At 45.6% G+C, this 20,649-nt stretch overlaps 1 protein-coding gene across 5 annotated transcripts in view; it reads left to right on the top strand.

Moving 5' to 3' along the window:
• Window positions 1–20,649, top strand: part of CUX1 (cut like homeobox 1) — a 254,604-nt gene that overhangs the window by 100,428 nt on the left and 133,527 nt on the right. For all 5 annotated transcript variants that reach the window (XM_042442697.1, XM_042442698.1, XM_042442696.1 and 2 more), the window contains exon 3: window positions 19,170–19,217. In XM_042442697.1, coding sequence (XP_042298631.1) covers window positions 19,170–19,217 — 48 coding nt within the window. The remainder of the gene's footprint in view (window positions 1–19,169; window positions 19,218–20,649) is intronic.

The raw sequence follows: 20,649 nt of genomic DNA, 5'->3' as shown, positions 1-20,649 counted from the left end.
ATGGCCTGTTACAGACTGCCAAAATAAAGCTGCTTCGGGTCTCTTTGGAGGTATGCTATTTAAATGATGCATGGGTCCTAAGAGTCTGGAGGTTGCGCTAAAGCCACACTCCATTCCTAAGCATCAGAGTGCAGCTTTTGATGCAGCTTCTGGATTCTTAGGACGCATGCATCATTTAAACAGCATACCTCCAAAGAGACCCCAAGCAGCTTTATTTTGGCAGTCTGTAACAGGCCAAAGCATCCCTGACAGATGTCCAGTTGGGTTCCCCTTCGGCTTCTTGTGTGATGGACTGCCAGGTACTTCACACAGGTTGTGTTGCAAAAATAACTGGACAGGACAAATAATGTGTATTTGAAGTCAGTGGTTCACAAAGTGGCAGTCTATGGACCAGTGCTGGAGCAAAAGAGAAACCTGTAGCCGGTGGGCATAAATGTGGCACCAGTCCCTGGCACATTGGAGAGAAATAATGCCAGTGCTCCCCATGGTTTGAGAGGCACTGGTTTAAGAAACAAAGGTACACCGACCATCCTGCCGCAACCATAAATCTCTGAGAAGCTCCAAGATGGCAGATCAGTCAGGGATTTTGCGGGCCTGAGCTTCCAACAACCATCCCATTTACCCCAGACATAAAGGTAAAGATAGTGGTTGGGCAATGGAACCTTTGTATGCGTACATGTGTATAAAAAATTACAGTTTACTCAAAACTGAGCATGGTAAAATGTTCGGTTGTCAAAGCACACAATAGACGTCGCCAAAAAAATTATAAATATTTAAAATGCTTTTAGCCCAAGTATTTTTCTTTTTCTGCGGTAGTTTCCATAAAGAAAACTAATGCATTTTTAGTGAGATGGAAGGGAGGGGAGAACTTGAGGGATGGCTGTGTTGCTTGGGGTGGCTGTCAGTACAGAGGGTAATGCTATTTATTAGGGTCCTGGTTTTATTTAATAGCCAGATGAATGGAACAGTTAATAAAAGAAATATTGCTTTATTCCCTGACATTTATGTCCTTGGTTTCCAATAAAGAATTGAAATTATGAATAGTTGATGGTTTAAATTGATGTTTTATGTTGAACGCCGGCTATAATTTGCCCTCTGAGGATTGTAATACCGAGAAACAGATGGTTTTTCACAGTAACAAATTGCCGTGTGTGTACTGTGTGCGCATAGAGCTGGCTTTCAGAGCCGTTTTGCCTGCCATGTGGAGCAGTCCTGAATTAAGCGGCAGAGGGAAGTGAGGAAGGATAAAGGAGTGCCTTAGCTTAAGGATGGCAAAGCAAAGCAAAGCAGGCCTGAATCACCGCAAGATAAATTGACGGAGCAAGAAGCATCACTTTCGCCTTTTAACTTTTTAAATTTAAGGTGGGGCAAAGGAGATTGCTGCTGCGTGGAAGTAAAAATGTTCTGCTTGCAACATGCGGCTTGGGAAGAAGCAAAGCCCTTCAGGCGTTCGTAAGGGTGTGCTTATCCTCAGCCGACTCCCCTTCCTCCCCTTTCATTTTGGCTTGCTTCTTCTGCAATGCTTTGCCTCTCCAAACTGGTTCGCCCCTTCGATAGGAGCGGAGGTCAGCGAGGTGGAAGGTGTCGGAAAATGCCAAGCCCATGCCCTGCGGTCTTGGCTTGCGTCCCGTATATGTGCGTCCCCATGTTATTATCAGGTAGCCTTTCTTGGTGCCCAAGGTGCCTGGGCTTTTGCAGATGCCACGCCAGGAAAATTCAGTCTTGCTACTTGCACAGTTCAACCCCTTGAAATACACTGCGGTGAGTCCAACACTCAAAGCATCGCTCTCATATGAAATGGCAAAATCAAGGTTTGCTTTGTTTGCAAAATATTATTATTTTTGTGGGTTTTTCGGGCTCTGTGTCCACATTCTAGAAGAGTTTATTCCTGATGTTTCGCCAGCGTCTGTGGCTGGCATCTTCAGAGAATGCTGGCATGGGAGAGAGTGGGGTACATTCTCTGAAGATGCCAGTCACAGATGCTGGCAAAACGTCAGGAATAAACTCTTCTGGAACATGGCCACATAGCCTGAAAACACCACAAAAAACTATGGATGCCGGCCGTAAAAGCCTTCGACTACACATCATTAAACAGTGCTAAAATGTGACCATCCGCAGACTGGTTCTGGCCCTGTTCTAACAGTTTGCAGCCCGACATCCGTCCAGCGCAAACTCTAAACTGTGAAGCCCTGAGAAGGAGGATTATAAACAGACTTAACTTTAAGAAGACATTGCAATACGTACACTTAGCATATGTTCAAAGCGCAATTTAATGTTGACACCTTCAGATTATGCTCCCTTTCTACTGAGCAGACTCATTTATACATGAAAGTAACTAAGAAAAGGAGAGTAGCATTTGAGAAACTGAGCCATGTTCAGCAACACTAATAGCTGTGAAGGTTTTAAGGAGTCCAATGGTTTTCACGGTTCCATGTCCAATAGTTTTAGGAAGCAGATTCGGACATGGACTTATATGCTTCCTGACCACTCTCTTCCTTTGGCTGGTTAAGTGCATAGTGGGATCTTGGTATCTGCTAGGATTTGGTTCAAAGACCTCCCATGGATGCCAAAATCCGTGGATGCTCAAGTCCCATTAAATACAATGGCACAGTAAAATGATGTCCCTGATGCACGTGTGTGTTGTGTGCTTTCAAGTCATTTCTGACTTCTGGTGACCCTAAGGGTTTTTCTTGGCAAGGCTTGTTCAGAGGAGGTTTGCCATTGCCTTCTCCTGAGGTTGAGAGCGTGTGACTTGCTCATTGTCGCCCAGTGGCAAACTTTCCATCTCCAAGCATCTTTACTTTTTAGTCTGGGCACAGATTGTCCTGATTCCTCAGGACTACTCCTGTTGTGCCAAGGAGGCAAGCTCAGTTTATGTAAAGCATAAGGAAAGGTTTGTGTTGTTGTTATTGTTGTGTACCTTCAAGCCCTTTCCGACTTATGGCAACCCTAAGGCAAACCTATTGTGGGGTTTTCTTGGCAAGATTTGTTCAGAGGAGCTTTGCCATGGTGACTGACCCAAAGTCAGCCAGTGGGTTTCATGGCCAAGTGGGCATTCGAACCTTGGTCTCCAGAGTCGTAGTCCAACATTCAAACCATCATGCTGGCTCTTTGGGTTTGTGGCAGGCCATAGACGAATACTTTGTTTGCCAAAGGTCCCCATCACCATCTCAAGTAGAAAGATCTCAGGTTGCAGGTGGAGGGAAAGACTTCTGCCCGAGAGCCAGGGTTCAGATCCTTTCTTGGCCCTGGAAACTCACTGGGTGGCATTGGGCGAATCACATTCTTTCAGCCTGGGAGGAAGCCAAAGGCAAATGTTGCTCATGACAGGTTTGCCGTAAGTCGCAAATGACATGCGCATAATGGCAAGGCTATTACAATGGTATGTGGCGCATTATGTGGAAGTTGGAATGTTTTTCACACGAGCCGCTTGGTTTGGGTTGGAGAAAGTAATGCGACGGTGAGCAATAGTTAAAGTGCAAAATCGGTGGCACTCTTTGGAAGTATAGCTTGAGCACTTTAGGACAGTGATGCTGCTGGGAGCATTCTCAGTGCTTCTTTTCTGCCAAGTCTTGGCTGATAATAGCCTCTTGCTGAATTGGTTTTTGCAGTTACTTAACTCAGTCTCCCATATAATGAACTCTGCCTGTTCCTTGCGCCTCAAAAGGCCCTTGCGCACAAGCAGATCTTTACCTGCCGAGCGTTTATCCGGTCGCCTTGATGAGAACCGGAAATTGAGTCTTCGGTGCAGACTTCTAGAGCGCCAGAGGCACATTCTCCAAAAAGATAATGCTCAGAGTCCAAAGCCTCCGAGTGTCAGTTCTGTTTTGAGTCAAGTCCGGTTTGTTTCTGGTCTTCCAAAATTTTCTTTACTCAGCAAATTGATGGATGTTTTTTGAAGGCTTTCTGTGTGTATCTCTGCCTTTTATTTCTAGAAAAATAAAAAAGTAATCTGTGCCTTGCCTTGGAGTCTTGACAAGCGAGTGGCTTTATTTATTTAGTCTCGCTGGGAAATTCCTGAATGGTCGCCACATTAGTCTGCAGCCAGAACAAGAAAACGCCACGGCTTGCATTCCTTATCTCTCTTTTAAATTGGCACTTCTGTATAAAGGCGCATAGGAAACGGCGGAGGAATCATACCGAGAGCGAACAAGAGGAAGGATGCAATTTGCACTTTTCATCAGCGCGGCGTGACTTGGGAGAGGGAAGATAAATCCAGGGTTTCATGAGCTCCAAGAGAGCCGTTCGGAAGGTGGCAAAGTTTTGCGCAAACGGCGCTGCCCAGTTGACCTTCCCACATGTCAGCAAGACTTCCCTCACTTATGTGACGGCTCCCCACACTCTTTGCGCACGCCAGCCATTCACAGACGCAAGCTTTGAGGCTTCGATATCTTTTGATTTATATTTTAGTTAAGGCACGGGTTTATTGCTGATTTTATCTGTCGTGGTCATTGTAAAATCTTAGAGAGAGATATTTGTGTGTTGCCAGGAGAATGTATGGCTGTCTTCCTCTCATCAGTTTCTTTGTTATTATACCCGCCTGAATTTAGCCATTCCTCTGCCTTGATGGCATAGCAGCCTTCACAACCGAACTCGGCAGACCTGCGGCTTTTCAAGGAGGGCGTTCCTGCTCCAAAGAAGCCCACTTCATTGCGGATGGTTTGCTGTCTGATAAAAAGACCCCAACAAGCCCAGCGTTCAGAGGTCTTGTATGTAGAATGTTTGCTTTTGTTGTTATCCACCCATGCGTCAATCTCGACCCATGGCGACCCTATAGATGAGTGGTTCTCAAACTTCCTAATGCCACGACCCCTTTAATACAGTTCCTCATGTTGTGGTGACTCTCTTCCAACCATAAAATTGTGGTGTCTCGGTTCCTAAGACCATCGGAAATATGTGTTCTTCTTCGGGATCTCTGCGAAACACACAAATGCGTTATTCTGCGCCTGCACAGCAACTTCTGGAATCGCTCCCGATGGTCTTAGGCGACCCCTTTGAAAGGGTTGTTCGACCCCCAAAGGGGTTGCGACCCACAGGTTGAGAACCATTGCTATAGATGAAACATCTCAAAGAGAGTCCGTCCATCTGGCATGCGGCCTTTTCCCTTCCAGCTTTCCTCCACCTTTCCTAGCATTATTGTCTTTTCCAATGAGTCTTTCTTTCTCAAGATGTGTCTGAAGTACGATAACCTCAATTTGGTCATCTTGGCTTCCAAGGAGATTTCTGGTTTGAGGAGCCGTTTGTTTGACTTCTTGGCTGTCCACGGCATCCTCAGCCCTCTTTTCCAGCACCATATTTCGAACGGATTGATTTTCTTCCAAAGCAGAATAGAGTGGCACTATTACTTCCCTTGATCTAGAAGACGTTTCTTATTTGTCCTTTAAAACTCATGTATAGTTGTGTGTTTTAATGTTGTTGTTTGTTAGTTGTGGTTGTCCTGGCCTCGATCCATGCGGAGAGGCGGGTAAGAAATAAATGATTATCATTATTTAAAATGGGCATGTCTTCCGTATGCGATACCTACCCTCTGCTTCCGAGTTCAGATTAATTCTGTCCTTAGCATTTGCTAAAGACTAGGCTCTCCTTTTGGAATGGCAAAGGGAAGCAGGTCTTTGTAGGGTTTGTAAGTGAGCAGACAAATCCCTGGAACACAAGCGCCTCTTCTGTGCCTATGGCCTGTTTTCACATTGAGACGCTGCCTCTGCGCACCGTCGCAACCGTTGCCTCTGGCAGCTTGACTCATCCTTGTCCAAAGCACTTGTGAACTTTATTGACTCTTTGTTACCGAAGATTACTTATCATCCCAATACTCGGGGACTGAGTAGACTTCATAATGGCGACACTTTCTCCCTTTTTGATTTATGTGGGCGATATCCAGAAAACAGGACTCGGCGCAGAGGCTCGCGCAAAGAAGGAGGCCCCCTTCTGCATCCTTGCCGGGTGACAAATGGCGCTCGAAGCCTAGGTGACAGTTTGTGATGTATTCGTCGGCAGGAGGAACGCCGGCTGGTTGCTGCAGTTGCTTTAGAAATTCAGGCTCCCCCCCCCCCTTAAGCCGAAGCTATTTTCAGTTTGGTTTGGTGTGCTTCTGTGCGAAGATCCAGGGCATTTCTGGCCTGATCACATCAGAGCTCAGCAGGATTGCCTATTGTCTGATGTTGCTCTGCTTCCGTTTGAAAGCAGAATTCCTCTGTGCGGTTTGAATAGGACTAGGCTGGTGGGGAGAGAGAGAACAAGGTCAGTGCAGAAAACCAATGTGGAATTGACTTGGGAGTTTGACAGGGATGCTGTAAATATCCACATCTTTGATTCCGAATCAAGATGGAGGCATGCGCGGCTTTGTGGCCTGCAGAGCAAAGGTGTGCTGCTAGCAGGTCGAACTGAGGAAAGGATGTTCATAGCAAATAGGAGGCCAGTTTTCATCTTGCAGGGTATATGACAGGTACATCTGACCTAGATGCATTGTGTGTGCCTTCAGGTTGTTTCTGACTTGTGGCGACTCTAAGACGAGCCCATAATGTATAAGTCTAGAAATGTTAGTCAAAAAAATGGATCCCAAAAACCTAGGTCGACTTATCAAGTTGAATGTAAATATTATACTTTAACTCTTATTAAAAGGGGAAGCATCCCTTCTTTAAAGGCAAGAGTGCCGTCTGTCCTGAAAGCACTGACCTCTCTCTTTCATCCAGCCTTTAGTGTGAGCTAAAACAGTTATGCTTGCCCTGATTTTGTAGGTTCTTTGGGATTCATTTTTACTCGCGGAGCAGCATTGTTATCATTATTGTCAAATACCATTCAACGTTATTCTTTCATTCCTCCGAGGGGAAAAAAAATGAATATCCAACAGAGTAGAAAAGAATATGGCCGCTTTAAGGTTGCAGTGAAGAGCCTAAACTGTGCGCTTGCTATACTCTCTGCTTCTTCTCAGTTAGAAATCTGCAAATGAAAAAAAGAGGAGGATAATCAATACAGCGTGTCTTGGACCAATGAAGCACATTCGGGATGTCAATATGGAACATGAAATACATAGCTATTAAATAGCTCCTTTGACGAATATCTGCTTCAGACTTGTCGGCGTAAAGCAAAGGTACCTTAGAGATGGCAGGCGATGCATTTCTAGAAGTTGGCAAGATGACGGCACCTCAGGCAAGAAGCTTGGGATGTGTATCTTCCTATCCATGGTATCTCAAAACTACTGGGAGTTTAGGAAAGATACTCAGTGAGTTCACTGACCCCCCTGGATCTTTGCACATTCTAGGTGCGCACATTCAGAGGCATCCCCAATAAGATGGTGATGTGGGATAGCACCAGAATTTCAAAGTCATCTGGCATTTTTCTCCTCCTAAAATATTCAGCGTTCCTCCGAGAGAAGAGGGACAGGCACTTATTTTGCCCCTAATGCACTCGGCACACTAAAAATATTTCATCTTTTACTCAAATTCCAGATAAAATGTTAATGTTTAAAAAGATCTATGAATTATCAATGGCCCATTTCCGCGCCATTGGTTCTGAAAAAACGCCAGCGCCTCTTGCCAGGTCGGCAGCTTCCGCAGACACAAAACAACAAGATAGCCATGAGAGTTCAACAGGTCCTCCATGCAGAGATGCGTAATGGCACTGAATACCGGATACTGAGGGAAGGATAGTGGAAAGGGGTTGTTGGCTTCATGCCCTACCTGTGGCCTTCTGAAAAGCGCCTGGCTGTCCACTGGGAGAAACATGTTGCTGAACCTTGGTTGGATCCAGTGGAGCCCTTTTTGGAGGCCATTGGCCATCTGGTCTCTTCTTCTCCTGGGACTATATTAGCAGCCACATAATGAGAAGGCATGGATCACTAGTAAAAACAGTAATGCTAGGAAAGGTAGAAGGTAGAAGAAAGAGAGGAAGACCACAAACCAGATGGATAGACTCAGGTTATTATGGACAAGGGCTTGCAGGATCTGGGCAAGGCAATGGGATTCTTGGAAATGGCGCATCCACAGGGTCACCATAGAACTGACTCGAGGGTAGCTAACAACAACAACAATTGCAGAATAGGAAGATATACAACAGCAGCTTCATCAGCTCAGGTTAGAGGCCGGCTGCTTTAGTTTCTGCTCTCTGAACGGTTTCCATGTGAGCAAGCTCTTGTAAGAACTGCTAGTCGTGTTCAGATGATGTGTCTGAGTTGGCCTGTTTCCCTCACTGTGTTGTATCTATCCAATGGCTGGCACACAGCCTCCAGCTATTTTAGACTACGCTTCCCAGAAACCCACCCCAGCATGGCAGGCAGGGATTAAGATAGTCCAAAACATGTGGAGGGCACCGGGTTGCCAGTCCTTCTATCAGATGTTATGTTTGCAGGCAGAGGCTGCCATAATATTGATCTCAGTGCAGAGCTTAGTCAACATGGACTTTCCTGGCAGAGGACAACGGACACATGCTGACTCCAAGTTACATTAAAAACTCTGGTTTCTCCATTAATACCTGTGGAGAGCTCAGACTATTCTCCGTGGGGAAATGTTTCAGTAGCTTCTTGGTGTACACCAAGAAATGATTATTGAGTCAATGATGTATAAATGTCTCCAATTCCATCCCCTCTTTCATCCAATTTTCTGTTGTTGTTGTTGTTGTTGTTGATGATGATGATGATAACGATGTCCTCCTTCTTCGCCCCTTCTCCCAGGTCTGTCCAAATCTCATGCTGCTTAGTCATCTGTGGGCCTTCTGGGCATGTCTCCATGATGATGTGCTCCTTCTTCACCAATGAAAAGGTGATGCTCTTCTGGCCACATTGGTACAAAGCTGGTGGAACTTGAAACTATATATCAAGGGATTTCCATATCAGACCATTGCTGAGCTCTGACCAAGAAGGCATCTAGAGCAATGGTTCTCGATCTTTGGCTCTCCTAATGTTTTGGACTTCAGCTTCCAGAAGTCCCAACCAGTTTGCCCAAATGATCAGGGATTTTGGGAGCTGAAGTCTTAAGTGCCTGGAGGACCCAAGGTTGAGAACCACTGATCTAGAAGGAAGTCAAGCACTCCAGTTAAGTCAGAGCATGATGGAAACAGGATCATAGTGTTGGAAGAGACCTCAAGGGCCATCTGTGTCCAACCCTTCTGACATAGCCATAATCTCAAGGAGGAGAGACTTCTGAACCAAGTAAGAGCCAGTGTAGAGTAGTAGTTTGAACTTTGGACTATGACTCTGGAGACCAGGGTTCGAGTCCCAGCTTGGCCATGAAACCCAATGGGTAACCTTGGACAAGTCACAGGTACTCTCTGGTTCGCCTTAGAATTGCCATAAGTTAGAGACGTCTTGAAGGCAAACAACAACAACTGAACGCATAGGTCTTTGAAAATGTAAGTAGTATTTCACACTGTTGTTTATTCCATTTGTCATTCTCTTTCCGACGCTTCTGAAGGGCCTGCTCTCTAGATGCTCATGAATAGTACCAGGAAAGGGAGTGACATGTGCGGGGAGGTCCTTCTGCTGTTCTTTTATCCATCCGGAGAAGAAAATGTATTGCCTTCTGGTGATTGTAAACTTGGATATTGATTCCTATAATATGATGCAATAATCTGCATGAAAAATGGGAGCCGGAATGTTGCAGCAATCGATGCGCTTGGCGTACTTATCGCTCCCTTCCCTCATAAGGCCGGCGTATTGAGCCAGACGCCGCAGAGATACTTAAAAACACGTAGTCAGCTTTGTAAGTCCTCCAGACGTACCGGGGAAGTACGTTGGCTGGAACTAAATTGGTATTTCATCCGTTCCGACTGTCGCCGGCGCTTGTTTATGAAGCAACTCTGAATCGTGTTTTCCATTTATCTTTTTATCCATGAGCACTTATCAGGGGAAGGGATGGAAGCGTTTCAGATTTGGATGCCAAGAAGGCTAGCGCCGCATCCCAAGCCCTATTGCCTGCTTTGGTTTGCTCTGCTGGGCTGTTAAATGGCTCCAGTTGCTCTTGGATCTCAGGGGCTTTGGCTTAGGAGCAGGAGACAGTGTTTTCATCCAAGTAGAACGCATCTATATGTGGAGTTTTGTACTTGAAGAAAGCCTGCCATCTTGCACAGCGCACTAGCTTTAACACCATGGGAATGCCATTGTCTCTGTTAACTCAGCGCCATTCCAGTTTCCTGCTCCCTGTTTCCATTTTGTCTTCGTATTTCAGAAATTGATGGCAAACTTTCCTGGTGCAGACAGATAGAGGGGACTCCTTTGACACCTTGACAAGCACAAAAACATATGCAGCACACAGTACATACAAAAATATAATGCAATAATACATTCATTTATATGATTCTATGGCTCCCTATTTACCTGTGAACACTTAGGGAGGGATGGCCTTGCTATGGACAGAGCACAGAAAAGCATACTTCAGCAACGCTGGTTGCCAGTTTGTTGCGCCAAGACGTTTTGTGTACTCAGGATTGGAGATACTGTTATCTCCGCTCTCCATTTACGTCTGCTTTCGAAACGCTTGTCCAAGTTGGCTAGATGTTTATGGACTTTGCAGATTCATTTGCTTGAGCCAAGAGCCGTAGCCAGGATGGAGGGGTTGACTGGGTTAAGTTTCTCAATTGCTGTAGCGCCAAGAAAGAAAGAAAGAAAGAAAGAAAGAAAGAAAGGAGATGGGCGTTTTGTTGTTGTTGTTTAGAAATTGCGCTTGCAGAAAATAGTTCACTGAAATGTGAAAACTGAGCAGGTTGGAGTACATGGATGCCATTGTAGCTGGAAGCGCCATCAATGTTTATTCCTAGATGGCATTGGTGACGGTTGAGGACAGAATGTGCTTTAGTAACAATAGACCCATTCAGACGCATACGCATATGTACATGGACCCCTGCACACAGTTTTTTGGAAATGCTTCTGTTAGTTTAAGTTATCATAACCTATTTAACTCGCACTAGATTTGAGTTTTCAACATGTGTGCCTTGAAGCGAGTCCCGAGTCCTGCAGTGTACTTTGGAAGACTTGTGAATTTCGAACTTGTAAAACAGCTCTAGTTGGCTTCCCTGGTTTATTTGATTAAAGTCCACCCATTCCTTATGGTGCATAGGTTCAACATACTAATTCCACAACTTATGTCGGGTAGAGGTTGCTGGTTGAATTATGGAACAACCTTAAATGTACTTATGGCTTGTCCAGACATTATATAGTGACAAATCCAGGTAAACTCTCAATTGTGACTCCCTAATGTGAATTATAATTTGTTGTTGTGTGCCTTCAAGTCTTTTCCGACACGTGGTGACCCTAAAGCAACCCTATTGCATGATTTTCTGGGGCCGAGAGTGTGTTATTCATCAAACAGAGTTAGTTGCCATATGCTACTGCATATACTCATGTATACGTCTAGAAATTTAGGTCCAAAAATGGACCCCAAAAAACCTGAGTCGACTTATCCACAAGTCAATGTAAGTTGCTCATCCTTCCATATTTGCGGCTTTGATATTTGCAGATTTGATTATTCATGGATTTGATCAATAGTATGTTCTGTCTAGGAATATCTAGGTCCTCCAGTGCAACTCTATGGTTAACAGGGAGCAGGTAAATTTACAGCGCTTCATAAATAAAGGTTAATAATAATAATAATAATAATAATAATAATAACAACAACAACTTTAACTAAAGGTTGCACTGAGAGACCTAGAGGTTCCTAAAGAGACTACTCTACTAGGCCTTTGTAGCTCCTCCAGCACAACTCTGTGGTCAACTTTAACTAAAGGTTGCACTGAAAGACCTAGAGGTTCCTAGAGAGAATACTCTACTAGGCCTTTGTAGCTCCTCCAGCGCAGTGTCTTAAGAGTAAGCACAAAGAGTTATGTCTGCTTGACGTTTAGAAGTTCTTTGACATTGTTTTGCTTTGCTCCATCTTTTAGATCCTTTATTATATGCCCCTAAATTTTACCCTCGCCTTATCCATGGGTCATAGCAAAATCCATCATTGTGGCCCGAAAATTTGCCCTCGAGTTATACCTGAGGTCGACTTATAGTTGAATATATTAGGTAAGTAAATTTTACATAGGCAGAAAAGCTGCTGACGGCAGGAAAGGGGTTAGGTATCCCTTTTCCATTCAAAGTGGCAGCACCCTCCTCGGTCTGCTTTTTTAGGCCGCACAGTGTTAAACACATCTGTGTGCAACGTCTTGTTTGCCCTATGCAAGATAAAAATAGGCCCCAAAGAAGGGGGCTTGGTGTGAGAATGGATGAAAGAAAGAACTCTGTGGCTTCCTCTATGGAGGAAAGTGTGTTTATTGATCAGCTCTGAGTAGTTCTCTCTTAAAAGCAACCTGTCCCCTGACATTTCCAATAAATGATTGAAGGCGGAGGGGGGGAATGGTTTCCCCGTTCTGTCATTTCTGGAGAGAGTTTAACTTACTGTTTCGTAACCGGTGGCCCAATATTAACGCGTCCTGGGGAGAAAAAAACCGCGCCGTTTGAGAAATGGACTCGTAAAGTTGGATGAAAAGAATTGATTCTGACGTTTGTGGATGCAGCAGCATTTTCCGTGCGCGGCTCGCCCTGTAAACAGTTTTGAAGGCAGTCTATCAGCGTTTGCACACTGCTGGGTAGGTTGTGCTTTTTTAAAGCTGGCTTTAATATAATGCAGACTCAGGTACTTAAAAAGATATCATTTCATGCAAAGAAACTCAAAGTTATAGAGAGGGAAATTGTGGCAAGGTTCTCCCTCTGCTGTCTTTGCCTGTAAAATTATCTACAGAGTGACTCTATAGACTAACATGGCTATATCTTTGAATGGAACCAGTACAAGGTAGAGAAACGTTCGCTTGCGTCAGAGTAAACCGAGCCAAAATCGGAGCATGGCGTTCCTAATACCGCATGGATATTTCAGAGGCAGCCATGTGTCGTTCTGTGACACATGCTCCTGGTTTGATTTGTACTTATAAGACCAGATTTGCCCAACTTCCATAAGCCATCCTCCCTTGAAAATGCTCTTCTCCTTCGTTTCCTTATTGGGAGGGGAAAAAAATAGGTCACAAACCATAATCTGAATCTGCTTCTGATAAATAATTAAAGCTAATGGCATTTTCACAAGATCCATGCGCCGAAATCATTCCTAAAGCGCTCGCATGTTCTCCTCCTGCGACGGCAAAGCAGAAAACAACAATCTCATGGATGTAATTGAAAAACGGTGTCATTTTTTATTTTGGGGCGGCGCGGAGTGGATTTCTGGGGAGGCGTAGTCGCATCGGTAGAAACAGCAAGCGGTCGGAGAGTAAATGAATTGATCCTTGAATGGCTGGGCACTTAATGCGCAGCCCACTGGCTCCTTCTGCCCAGGAGGCATTGCGGCCCGCTGTGTTTCTTTCTCTTCTTAACCTGTAAATATGCAGATGTCCAAAAAAAAAGACCTGAGAAACCTCCCGGGGGCACCCTCCTCGTAAAGGTTTTCCTTTCAGTGAACAGCGAAGCAATATCTTAAGCAGCCACAGATCATTTTAGCATGTGGTTTAATATTAATAGGTGCCTGCCATTAAATATCTGGCTGTGCGGACTTGGAGTTGCCGCCTGGAACAAAAGGGAAATGTTGTGCTTTGGCTCAGAGCGGCGGCAGGTCAGGATTTCCTTCTCCTCGCTCTTTGTTTTTGTTCGCTCCTTCCTTTCCGACATATTCTGCCATTGTGTTGAGCCTCGGCTACGTTTCTTAGCAGAGAAGGTAGCCCTCTGAAAACGTATGCGCTCTGTTTGGTTTCATTTTAAGGACAATGAGAGTCCACCATCTTCTCACCATCAGACAGCTCTTCCCAGTAAGTCGTTCTTCCTATCGTTTACATGGAATCTCTTATAATCCGAATCCATTGGTTTTGTGTCCTAGTCTCTGGAGCAGCAAAGCAAGAAGCTTGCTCCATCTGTTCCATGCCATCCTTTCAGATATTGAAAGATGGCTATCAAGTTGCCTCTCAGTCATCTCTTGTCCAAGCTAAACCCAGCTCCCTTACCCATCCCCCTAAGACTAAACAGAGGTTTAGTTGGTTGGTTGCCATCCTCTGGCCATATTACAGCTTATCGATATCCTTATGGAATTGTGGTGTCCAGAACTGGACAATATTCCAGATGAAGTCTAACCAAAGGAAGATGGAGTTAAACCATTACTTCTCTCTGCTGTGTGCTCCTGTTGATGCAACATAGAATTGAATTGGCATTTTGTCTTACTATTGACTCATGTTTAGCCTGTGATCCACAATGTCCTAAGACAGTGGTTCTCAACCTTCCTAATGCCACAACCTTTTAATACAGTTCCTCATGTTGTGGTGACCCCCAGCCATAAAAGTATTTGTAAGACCATCGGAAAGATGTGTTTTCCGATAGTCCTAGGCATCTTAGGCGACCCCCAAAGGGGTTGAGAACCGCTGTCCTAAGATGTCCTTTCCAAATGTACTATTGTCAAGCCAGGGGCACATCTTCCTTGCTGCAGCTTGTGTGCAACTATAAGTACTGAGTCTGGACATCTCAGGTCAGGGTTCTTGATGATCGAGGTTGTAGTAGCATCATTCCCTATCGGTTCCAGAGCAGCAGTGCCTAGAACACTCCAGCCTCAGAGCTCATGGCTCACTCTGAGCAGGTTGCCTCTCTCATGGGGATCTTGCTTAACTTCCAGAGCAGGCTTTGTCCTGGTTGCCTTTTTGGATGTTGACCTCTGCCTGGTTCACAACCAACTAAAGTCTAATGAGAGCTGGGTTTAGCTTGGAAACCCATCGCTGATGCACTGTTATGCCATTTTTCTTTCATATGATACCTTCCTCTTTTTCACTTAACCTGTATCGGTCATAGACAGCTTGCGTGTTCAGTTGTTCCTGTCTCAGATATCCGAATCACGGGGAGCTCTGACATATAGTGTCCATAGGCATTGTGTCTCCAGAGAATGGTTGATATCTGCCTATCTGTCCCTCCGCCACTCTCCTTTTTTAAAATGGGGCAATCCTTGTTGAGAACACGCCAGTCCTCTGTTGTTTGCGCAGTATGAGTGCGGTCTGAGAACGTATCGCTGCTTCTTTTCAACTGGCTCAAGCGAGCAACCTCCCTTGACCCGTTCCTCTCCGGTTCTTGTCAGGAAGCATCTGGAATCATAACGTTCGGCTTTGGCCAATTTTCTGCGTTGGGTCACTCGACTAGTTCTTCATTAAATGTCTCTTAACAAGAGGAGGGCATGCAAAAGAGGTAGACGGTCAGAAAGGCAGAGCCTCTCTCCTGCGTGATGAGCCAGCGCCAGAATCGGAGGCGACAGCTGAACTAATGATGTCACTGACGCTGATGCGACTGGGCTGCCATCCCCCCCCAAAAAAGTCTCAGCATCCATTGTGCAGGAACTTTGCAAGGGCTGGGGGAGAGAAAACGCAACACGACACAGTCAGGGAATCCAGGAGCTTTCCCTTCCAAACTCATTTTGCTTACGGATACAATACTTCACGGATGAGGACTCTGTCTAGGTCGCGGGATCCCCGGCGGGTCATTTTTGTCAAACCGGGGCTGCAAAGAGCAAAGGATTCTGGTAGACAAAGTGTGCACAGGACTGCCACAGAGGAGAGTGAGAGCGTTTGGAGGTCAGAAGGTGCTTAGCGGCGGTAGTAGTAGTAGTAGTAGTTGAAAGAAACCATTCACGTTCCTGGACTGACCCTTGGCTAAGAGCAAAAAGATGTTTTTAATACAGTCTGTGTGCTCTTGATATGTTTTTTTCCAGTCAATCGGCTCTAGCGGATCAAGTTTGTGGACAACTGCATATGGAGCAGGAGGCATTTTCTCACATGACACCCACCTAGCAAATCATACATTTTGATATGCTCAAATGACACAGTGTCACTTCTGCCATGTTTTCTTATTTCCTTGGTGTTTGGAGAACATCTGGGGGACGTTGGAGGGATAGCAGAAGCAAACTGCCATAGTTTTCAAGCAAAAATAATCACACACATCCCATGTATTTACAGTTGCTGCTTCTTTCTTGCAGATTGAGGTCCATGGTGTTCAATATTCACAGAGGGTTAACCTCTGCTATTTTCAATGGGGTGTACCCCACGCACTTGTGGGCATATGCCCCATTCAAGCCTATGGAGCTTGAATTTTGGTGAGTCTCTATTTTCATGGGGCGGGGGGTCTGGAATGGATCCCCCGATGGCTGCAGTTGCCCACCCCTGACTTAACAAGTCACTCTGCTAGTCCATCTACTCCAGTGGTTCTCGACCTTCCTAAAGCCGTGACCCTTTAATACTGTTCCTCATGTTGTGGTGACCCCCAACCGATGGTCTCGGTTCCTAAGACCATTGGAAATACGTGTTTTCCAACGGTCTTAGGGTCCCAACCCAGCAGGGCTTCATTTGAGTCAAAAGGATGTTTTGAAAGCCAAGCTACCTCTGTGTATTGAGTAGTTTGATTCGGGCATGGTCTCCCAGTCACCAAATTATGGATATAAGCTTATTATCAGGATCAGTATTGGAAACCACAGTTGATATGGTTTTCAAGTTCTGTTGTAGGGCAAGAGCTAACCCTAGTTTTCAACCTGATACTTGTACCCAGACTCAGGTGGAGGAATAATATTTCACTGCTTTTCTTTCTATGCTCCATTCAGCTCAGAGACGCCAATGTTGTTAAGATGTGCACGGAACGCTAGCAAGTAAACCATTGACACCATCCTCCTCTTCTTTCTTACTGTTCTCCTTCCACTTATTTGAAAGAGGTTTCCCTTCTGCTATCAGGAGTGTCTCTGACCTGAAGAATTGGGTTGTCTTTCTGGGTGGTGCAACCATTCAGCCTCCAAGTCGGCAGCGACAGTATCTCATCGGAGAGGGATTAACTTTCCGCAGCCAAGTTTCTGTCACTGGGATGAATCGGGTGCCAAGATTCTTTCACTTTTCGGGAGGCGCGAGGTTCAAGAAGCCCTGCGTTCAGGGCCAGCGTCTCAGTCAGGTAGTGAATGATGGGAACAGCCTCAGCCCCAAACCATAAAGAGCTGCTGCCAGGCAGAGTAGACAGCATGGAGCTAGGTGAACCAAGAATTTCATAGGAATGACACAGAATCATCTGTGTTTTGTCAGGACCTGTTGCTGAACAGATGCCACTTAACCTTGGAAGGCGTGTCGCATAGCTGGGGCCACCATCCAGGTGACTGGGGCAGATCATGGGTCCTTCCAGTCCGAATGGTAGAAAAGAAGATGACAGAACATGCGGGGAAACCCATGCTATTTGTTCTGACTCTGCTTCTGACGGCCTGCAGTTGCCTTAAAGCAGGGGTAGGCAACCTTTTTGAGCCGGGGGCCGGGTTGCTGTCCCTCAGACAACTGGGGGGCCGAACTCAAAATGGCGCCCAGAGCGGTGCGGAAGCTGCGGCAGGGGTGGGAATTGGCGGCAGGACCGGACTGGGACCGGTCCCAAGGCCTCGCCGGGCCGTAGGTTGCCGACCCCTGCCTTACAGTGTTTGGCAGCATGTTTATCATACATGTTGAAGAGTGGAGGTTGCTTCTGGCTTCTTTTTGAGCACATCTTTGGTGGTGAACTTGGGTTTCCTTCTCTGTACTGTGTGAAACAGCCTTTGGGAAATTGGATATGATGGTCTTTCTCTACCTTCGTATTCTCTTAAGTAGCTCTCTTATGGACATCTCTTTGAATTCCCTTGTTTGACATCTATTCATGTTAGATGGATCAGAGAAGCAATAAGCACTTCAAGGTAGCTTCATCTGCTAGTCTTGACTCGGAGTGAAGGGGGCCTTCGTTTTGCAGCTACTTTCTTGACAGTGAGTCTAGAGCGGACTTGATGTTCTTGGCCTATAACTCACATCATCCCAGGCAGCATGAAGATGCTGACTAGGGTTTACGGGGATTGTAGCATGGCACATTGAGAGAAAAGTCTATTGTAGTTCATTCTATGCATAATGAAACATAGGAGCCGATCCAGTTTTGCATCCTGATTTCTGTGTGCCAGGGAACTGTATTCATTCCTACAGTGCAGGCAGTGAAAGTTGGCTTCCTTCCTTAGACCTTGATGTGTTCCTTGCTTCTGTCTGATATGTGGCAACAAATACAGCGGGTCCTTGGTATTCTCTTGGGTTTGGTTCCAGGATTTCCCCCTTCTGTGGATATCAAAATCCATGAATATATACCATGGCAGAATAAAATAGTGTCCTTATATAAAAATGGCAAAATCACGGTTTGCCTATTGGAATATTTTAAGCATTTTCAAGCTCTGATGATTGAATCTATGGATCAAAAAACCCTTGGATATGGAGAGCTGACTGTATTTCTGAGGAATGAAGTTACCGATTCGATTTTTTAAACCTGGCTTTAAAGACCAGGCCAGTTAAACAGGCTTGTTCTCATTGTCTTAAAAGGTGTGTGTTGTAGCCGAAATGTACCCTCTGCCTTTTGGTACACAATCCATGCGCGGTGCCTGCTTCTGAAGTATTTATTCAGTTTTATTGACTCAGACGTAGTCTCTCTGCTACTTGATATTCCTTTTGATGGCTTGGTTCTTTTGTGTTTCCCCCGTCTTCTGTTTGTTCTCTGCCTTGAGACTCCTCTATTTGATGGATATTAAATTCTCACATTTCTGTTACTAGAACAACAACAACCGCTCCAGCAGCCATTAAATAAATATCCTAATTTTAGGGACCTGGGTATAGGAGCTTGATGCACTGTTTCTCTTCGGGGCGACAAAGAATTTGGAGGGAGGTGAACATGATGCGAAGGCTGGCTGCAAATCCCATGGAACCGGGAAGGCTGGAAACCTAAATAAATGATGCCCAATTCCTGGCACATCAGGAGGAGGCTGTGCTTCCAACAGGGGTCTGGCTTGATCCCTTTCCATGTGGCTACACATGTTTTACATCCCATTAGTCATTCATTGCACTGTTTCAGTCGAGTTGTTAGACTGAAGGAGTTCACTGATTATCCAACATTACTACAGGCTTTTGTTAACTAATTCTCCTCCCTTGGGACAATCGTAATTGTGTATCGGGCTGGATTCATAAGCCAGTTAAAGATGGATTTCTATTTTCACTCCACGCTCCTAGCAGCCTTTCGATTAAAAATGTAATCAGCCTTCAGCTAATATGATAAAATTGGTGGAAAGGCGAGCGGAGGGGGGACTGCTTTATTCAGATCGTTGTGCTTTTTCTCCCCCCTTTTCTTCGTGGCTCGTTTCCTGACATCTCTCTGTCTTGCTTTTCTCTTCCAGGACCTGCGCAAACAGGTAGCTCCGCTACTGAAGAGTTTCCAGGGAGAGGTAAGCCCTCGTGGGTTTGCATTCCGGTTTTTTCTTTCCAAGATAATTGTGTGCTGTCTTCGCAGCGGAGTTCTTCAAGGGCTGGGATTTCCTGTCTTGAGAGCATTCTTGTCATGGTATCACATTCGTTGCTGTTGCATCATGCGCACAGAGTGTCTATTGAAAGAACACCTTTGGACACAAAACGTAGGGCTCTCTAAAGCTGTAATCCTTCACACGGGGCCCTTGGAGGCAGGCCATAGAGCAGTGATGGTGAACCTTTTACAGACTGAGTGCCCAAACTCCAACCCAGACCCCACTTATTTATTGCAAAGTGCCACGTCCATCTGGATTTCTAGTAAGAAACTCTGGCAAACTCTGTGCTAGGGCTACAGCATGTGTGCCCACAGACAGGGCTCTGAGTGTTACCTCTGGCACGTGTGCCATAGGTTCGCCATCACTGCCATAGAGCCTCCTCTCTCTTCCATCTTGTATGCCATGAATAAGCAGCAGCCATGCAGGTTTGTCAGGTGAAGCAGTAGCCATTAGGGGTTCCATACCTGTGGCTCTGAGGTCTGGAGCGAAAGCAGAGACAGAGTCTGCGTCCAGTAGAAAGCATCAAAACTGCCTTTTGCTAGCATAGCCCAGGATGCTTTACCACAATTCCCAGTTCCAAACCACCACTCCCCAAAAGCCTGACATCTCTTCCCCTACATGTTGGCTGGGAACCAAAGAATCACGCCGCTAGTCCTCAGCCCACCTGGAAGTCAGTTGTCGCAAGCTGTGGCCCTCCACCAGTCTGCTTAGATCCATATTGTCAACTCTTGACAGGCAGCAGCTCTCCAGGATCTCTGGCAGGGAAGTGTGCATCTCCTAGTGATAGCATTTCCTTTGATCCTCCAGCTGTTTTGGACTTCAGCAACCAGGAGCCTTCGCCAGCATGGACAGTGATGAGGGAATCTGGGAGATGAAGTCAAAAACATCTGGAGGACCAGAGGTTGAGAAGCACTGCTCTAAGGGTTTATAATCTGTAAGACGGTTGCCCCCAACAAGTTGGGTACTTAGTTTTTTGTAGGTTTTTCTTGCTATATGGCCATATTCTGGAAGAGTTTATTCTTGACATTTCACCAGCATCTGTGCCACATAGCCCAAAAACCCACAAAAAACTATGGATGCCGGCCATGAAAGCCTTTGACTTCACACAAGCTGGGTACTCATTTTACCAACCTACGAAAGGCTGGAAGGCTGAGTCAACTTTGGGGCCCTAGGATCAAACTCACAACCTGGCCTCTTTTTAAGCTAGGGATGCCAAGAATTAGACATGGGACATTCTGTTCCATCATGGAGCTATGGATACTTGCCTTTAGAGTCATAGAGTTGCGAAGGAGACACACAAGGACCACCATGAATAGACAGGGGCATTCTGTTCCATCAGGAGCTATGGATACTTGCC

Source organism: Sceloporus undulatus, chromosome 11 (assembly GCF_019175285.1).
Source record: "Sceloporus undulatus isolate JIND9_A2432 ecotype Alabama chromosome 11, SceUnd_v1.1, whole genome shotgun sequence".
Classification (NCBI taxonomy): Eukaryota; Metazoa; Chordata; class Lepidosauria; order Squamata; family Phrynosomatidae; genus Sceloporus; species Sceloporus undulatus.
The sequence above is the reverse complement of the archived record's forward strand: the minus strand, read 5'-3'. Positions and strand labels throughout refer to the sequence as shown.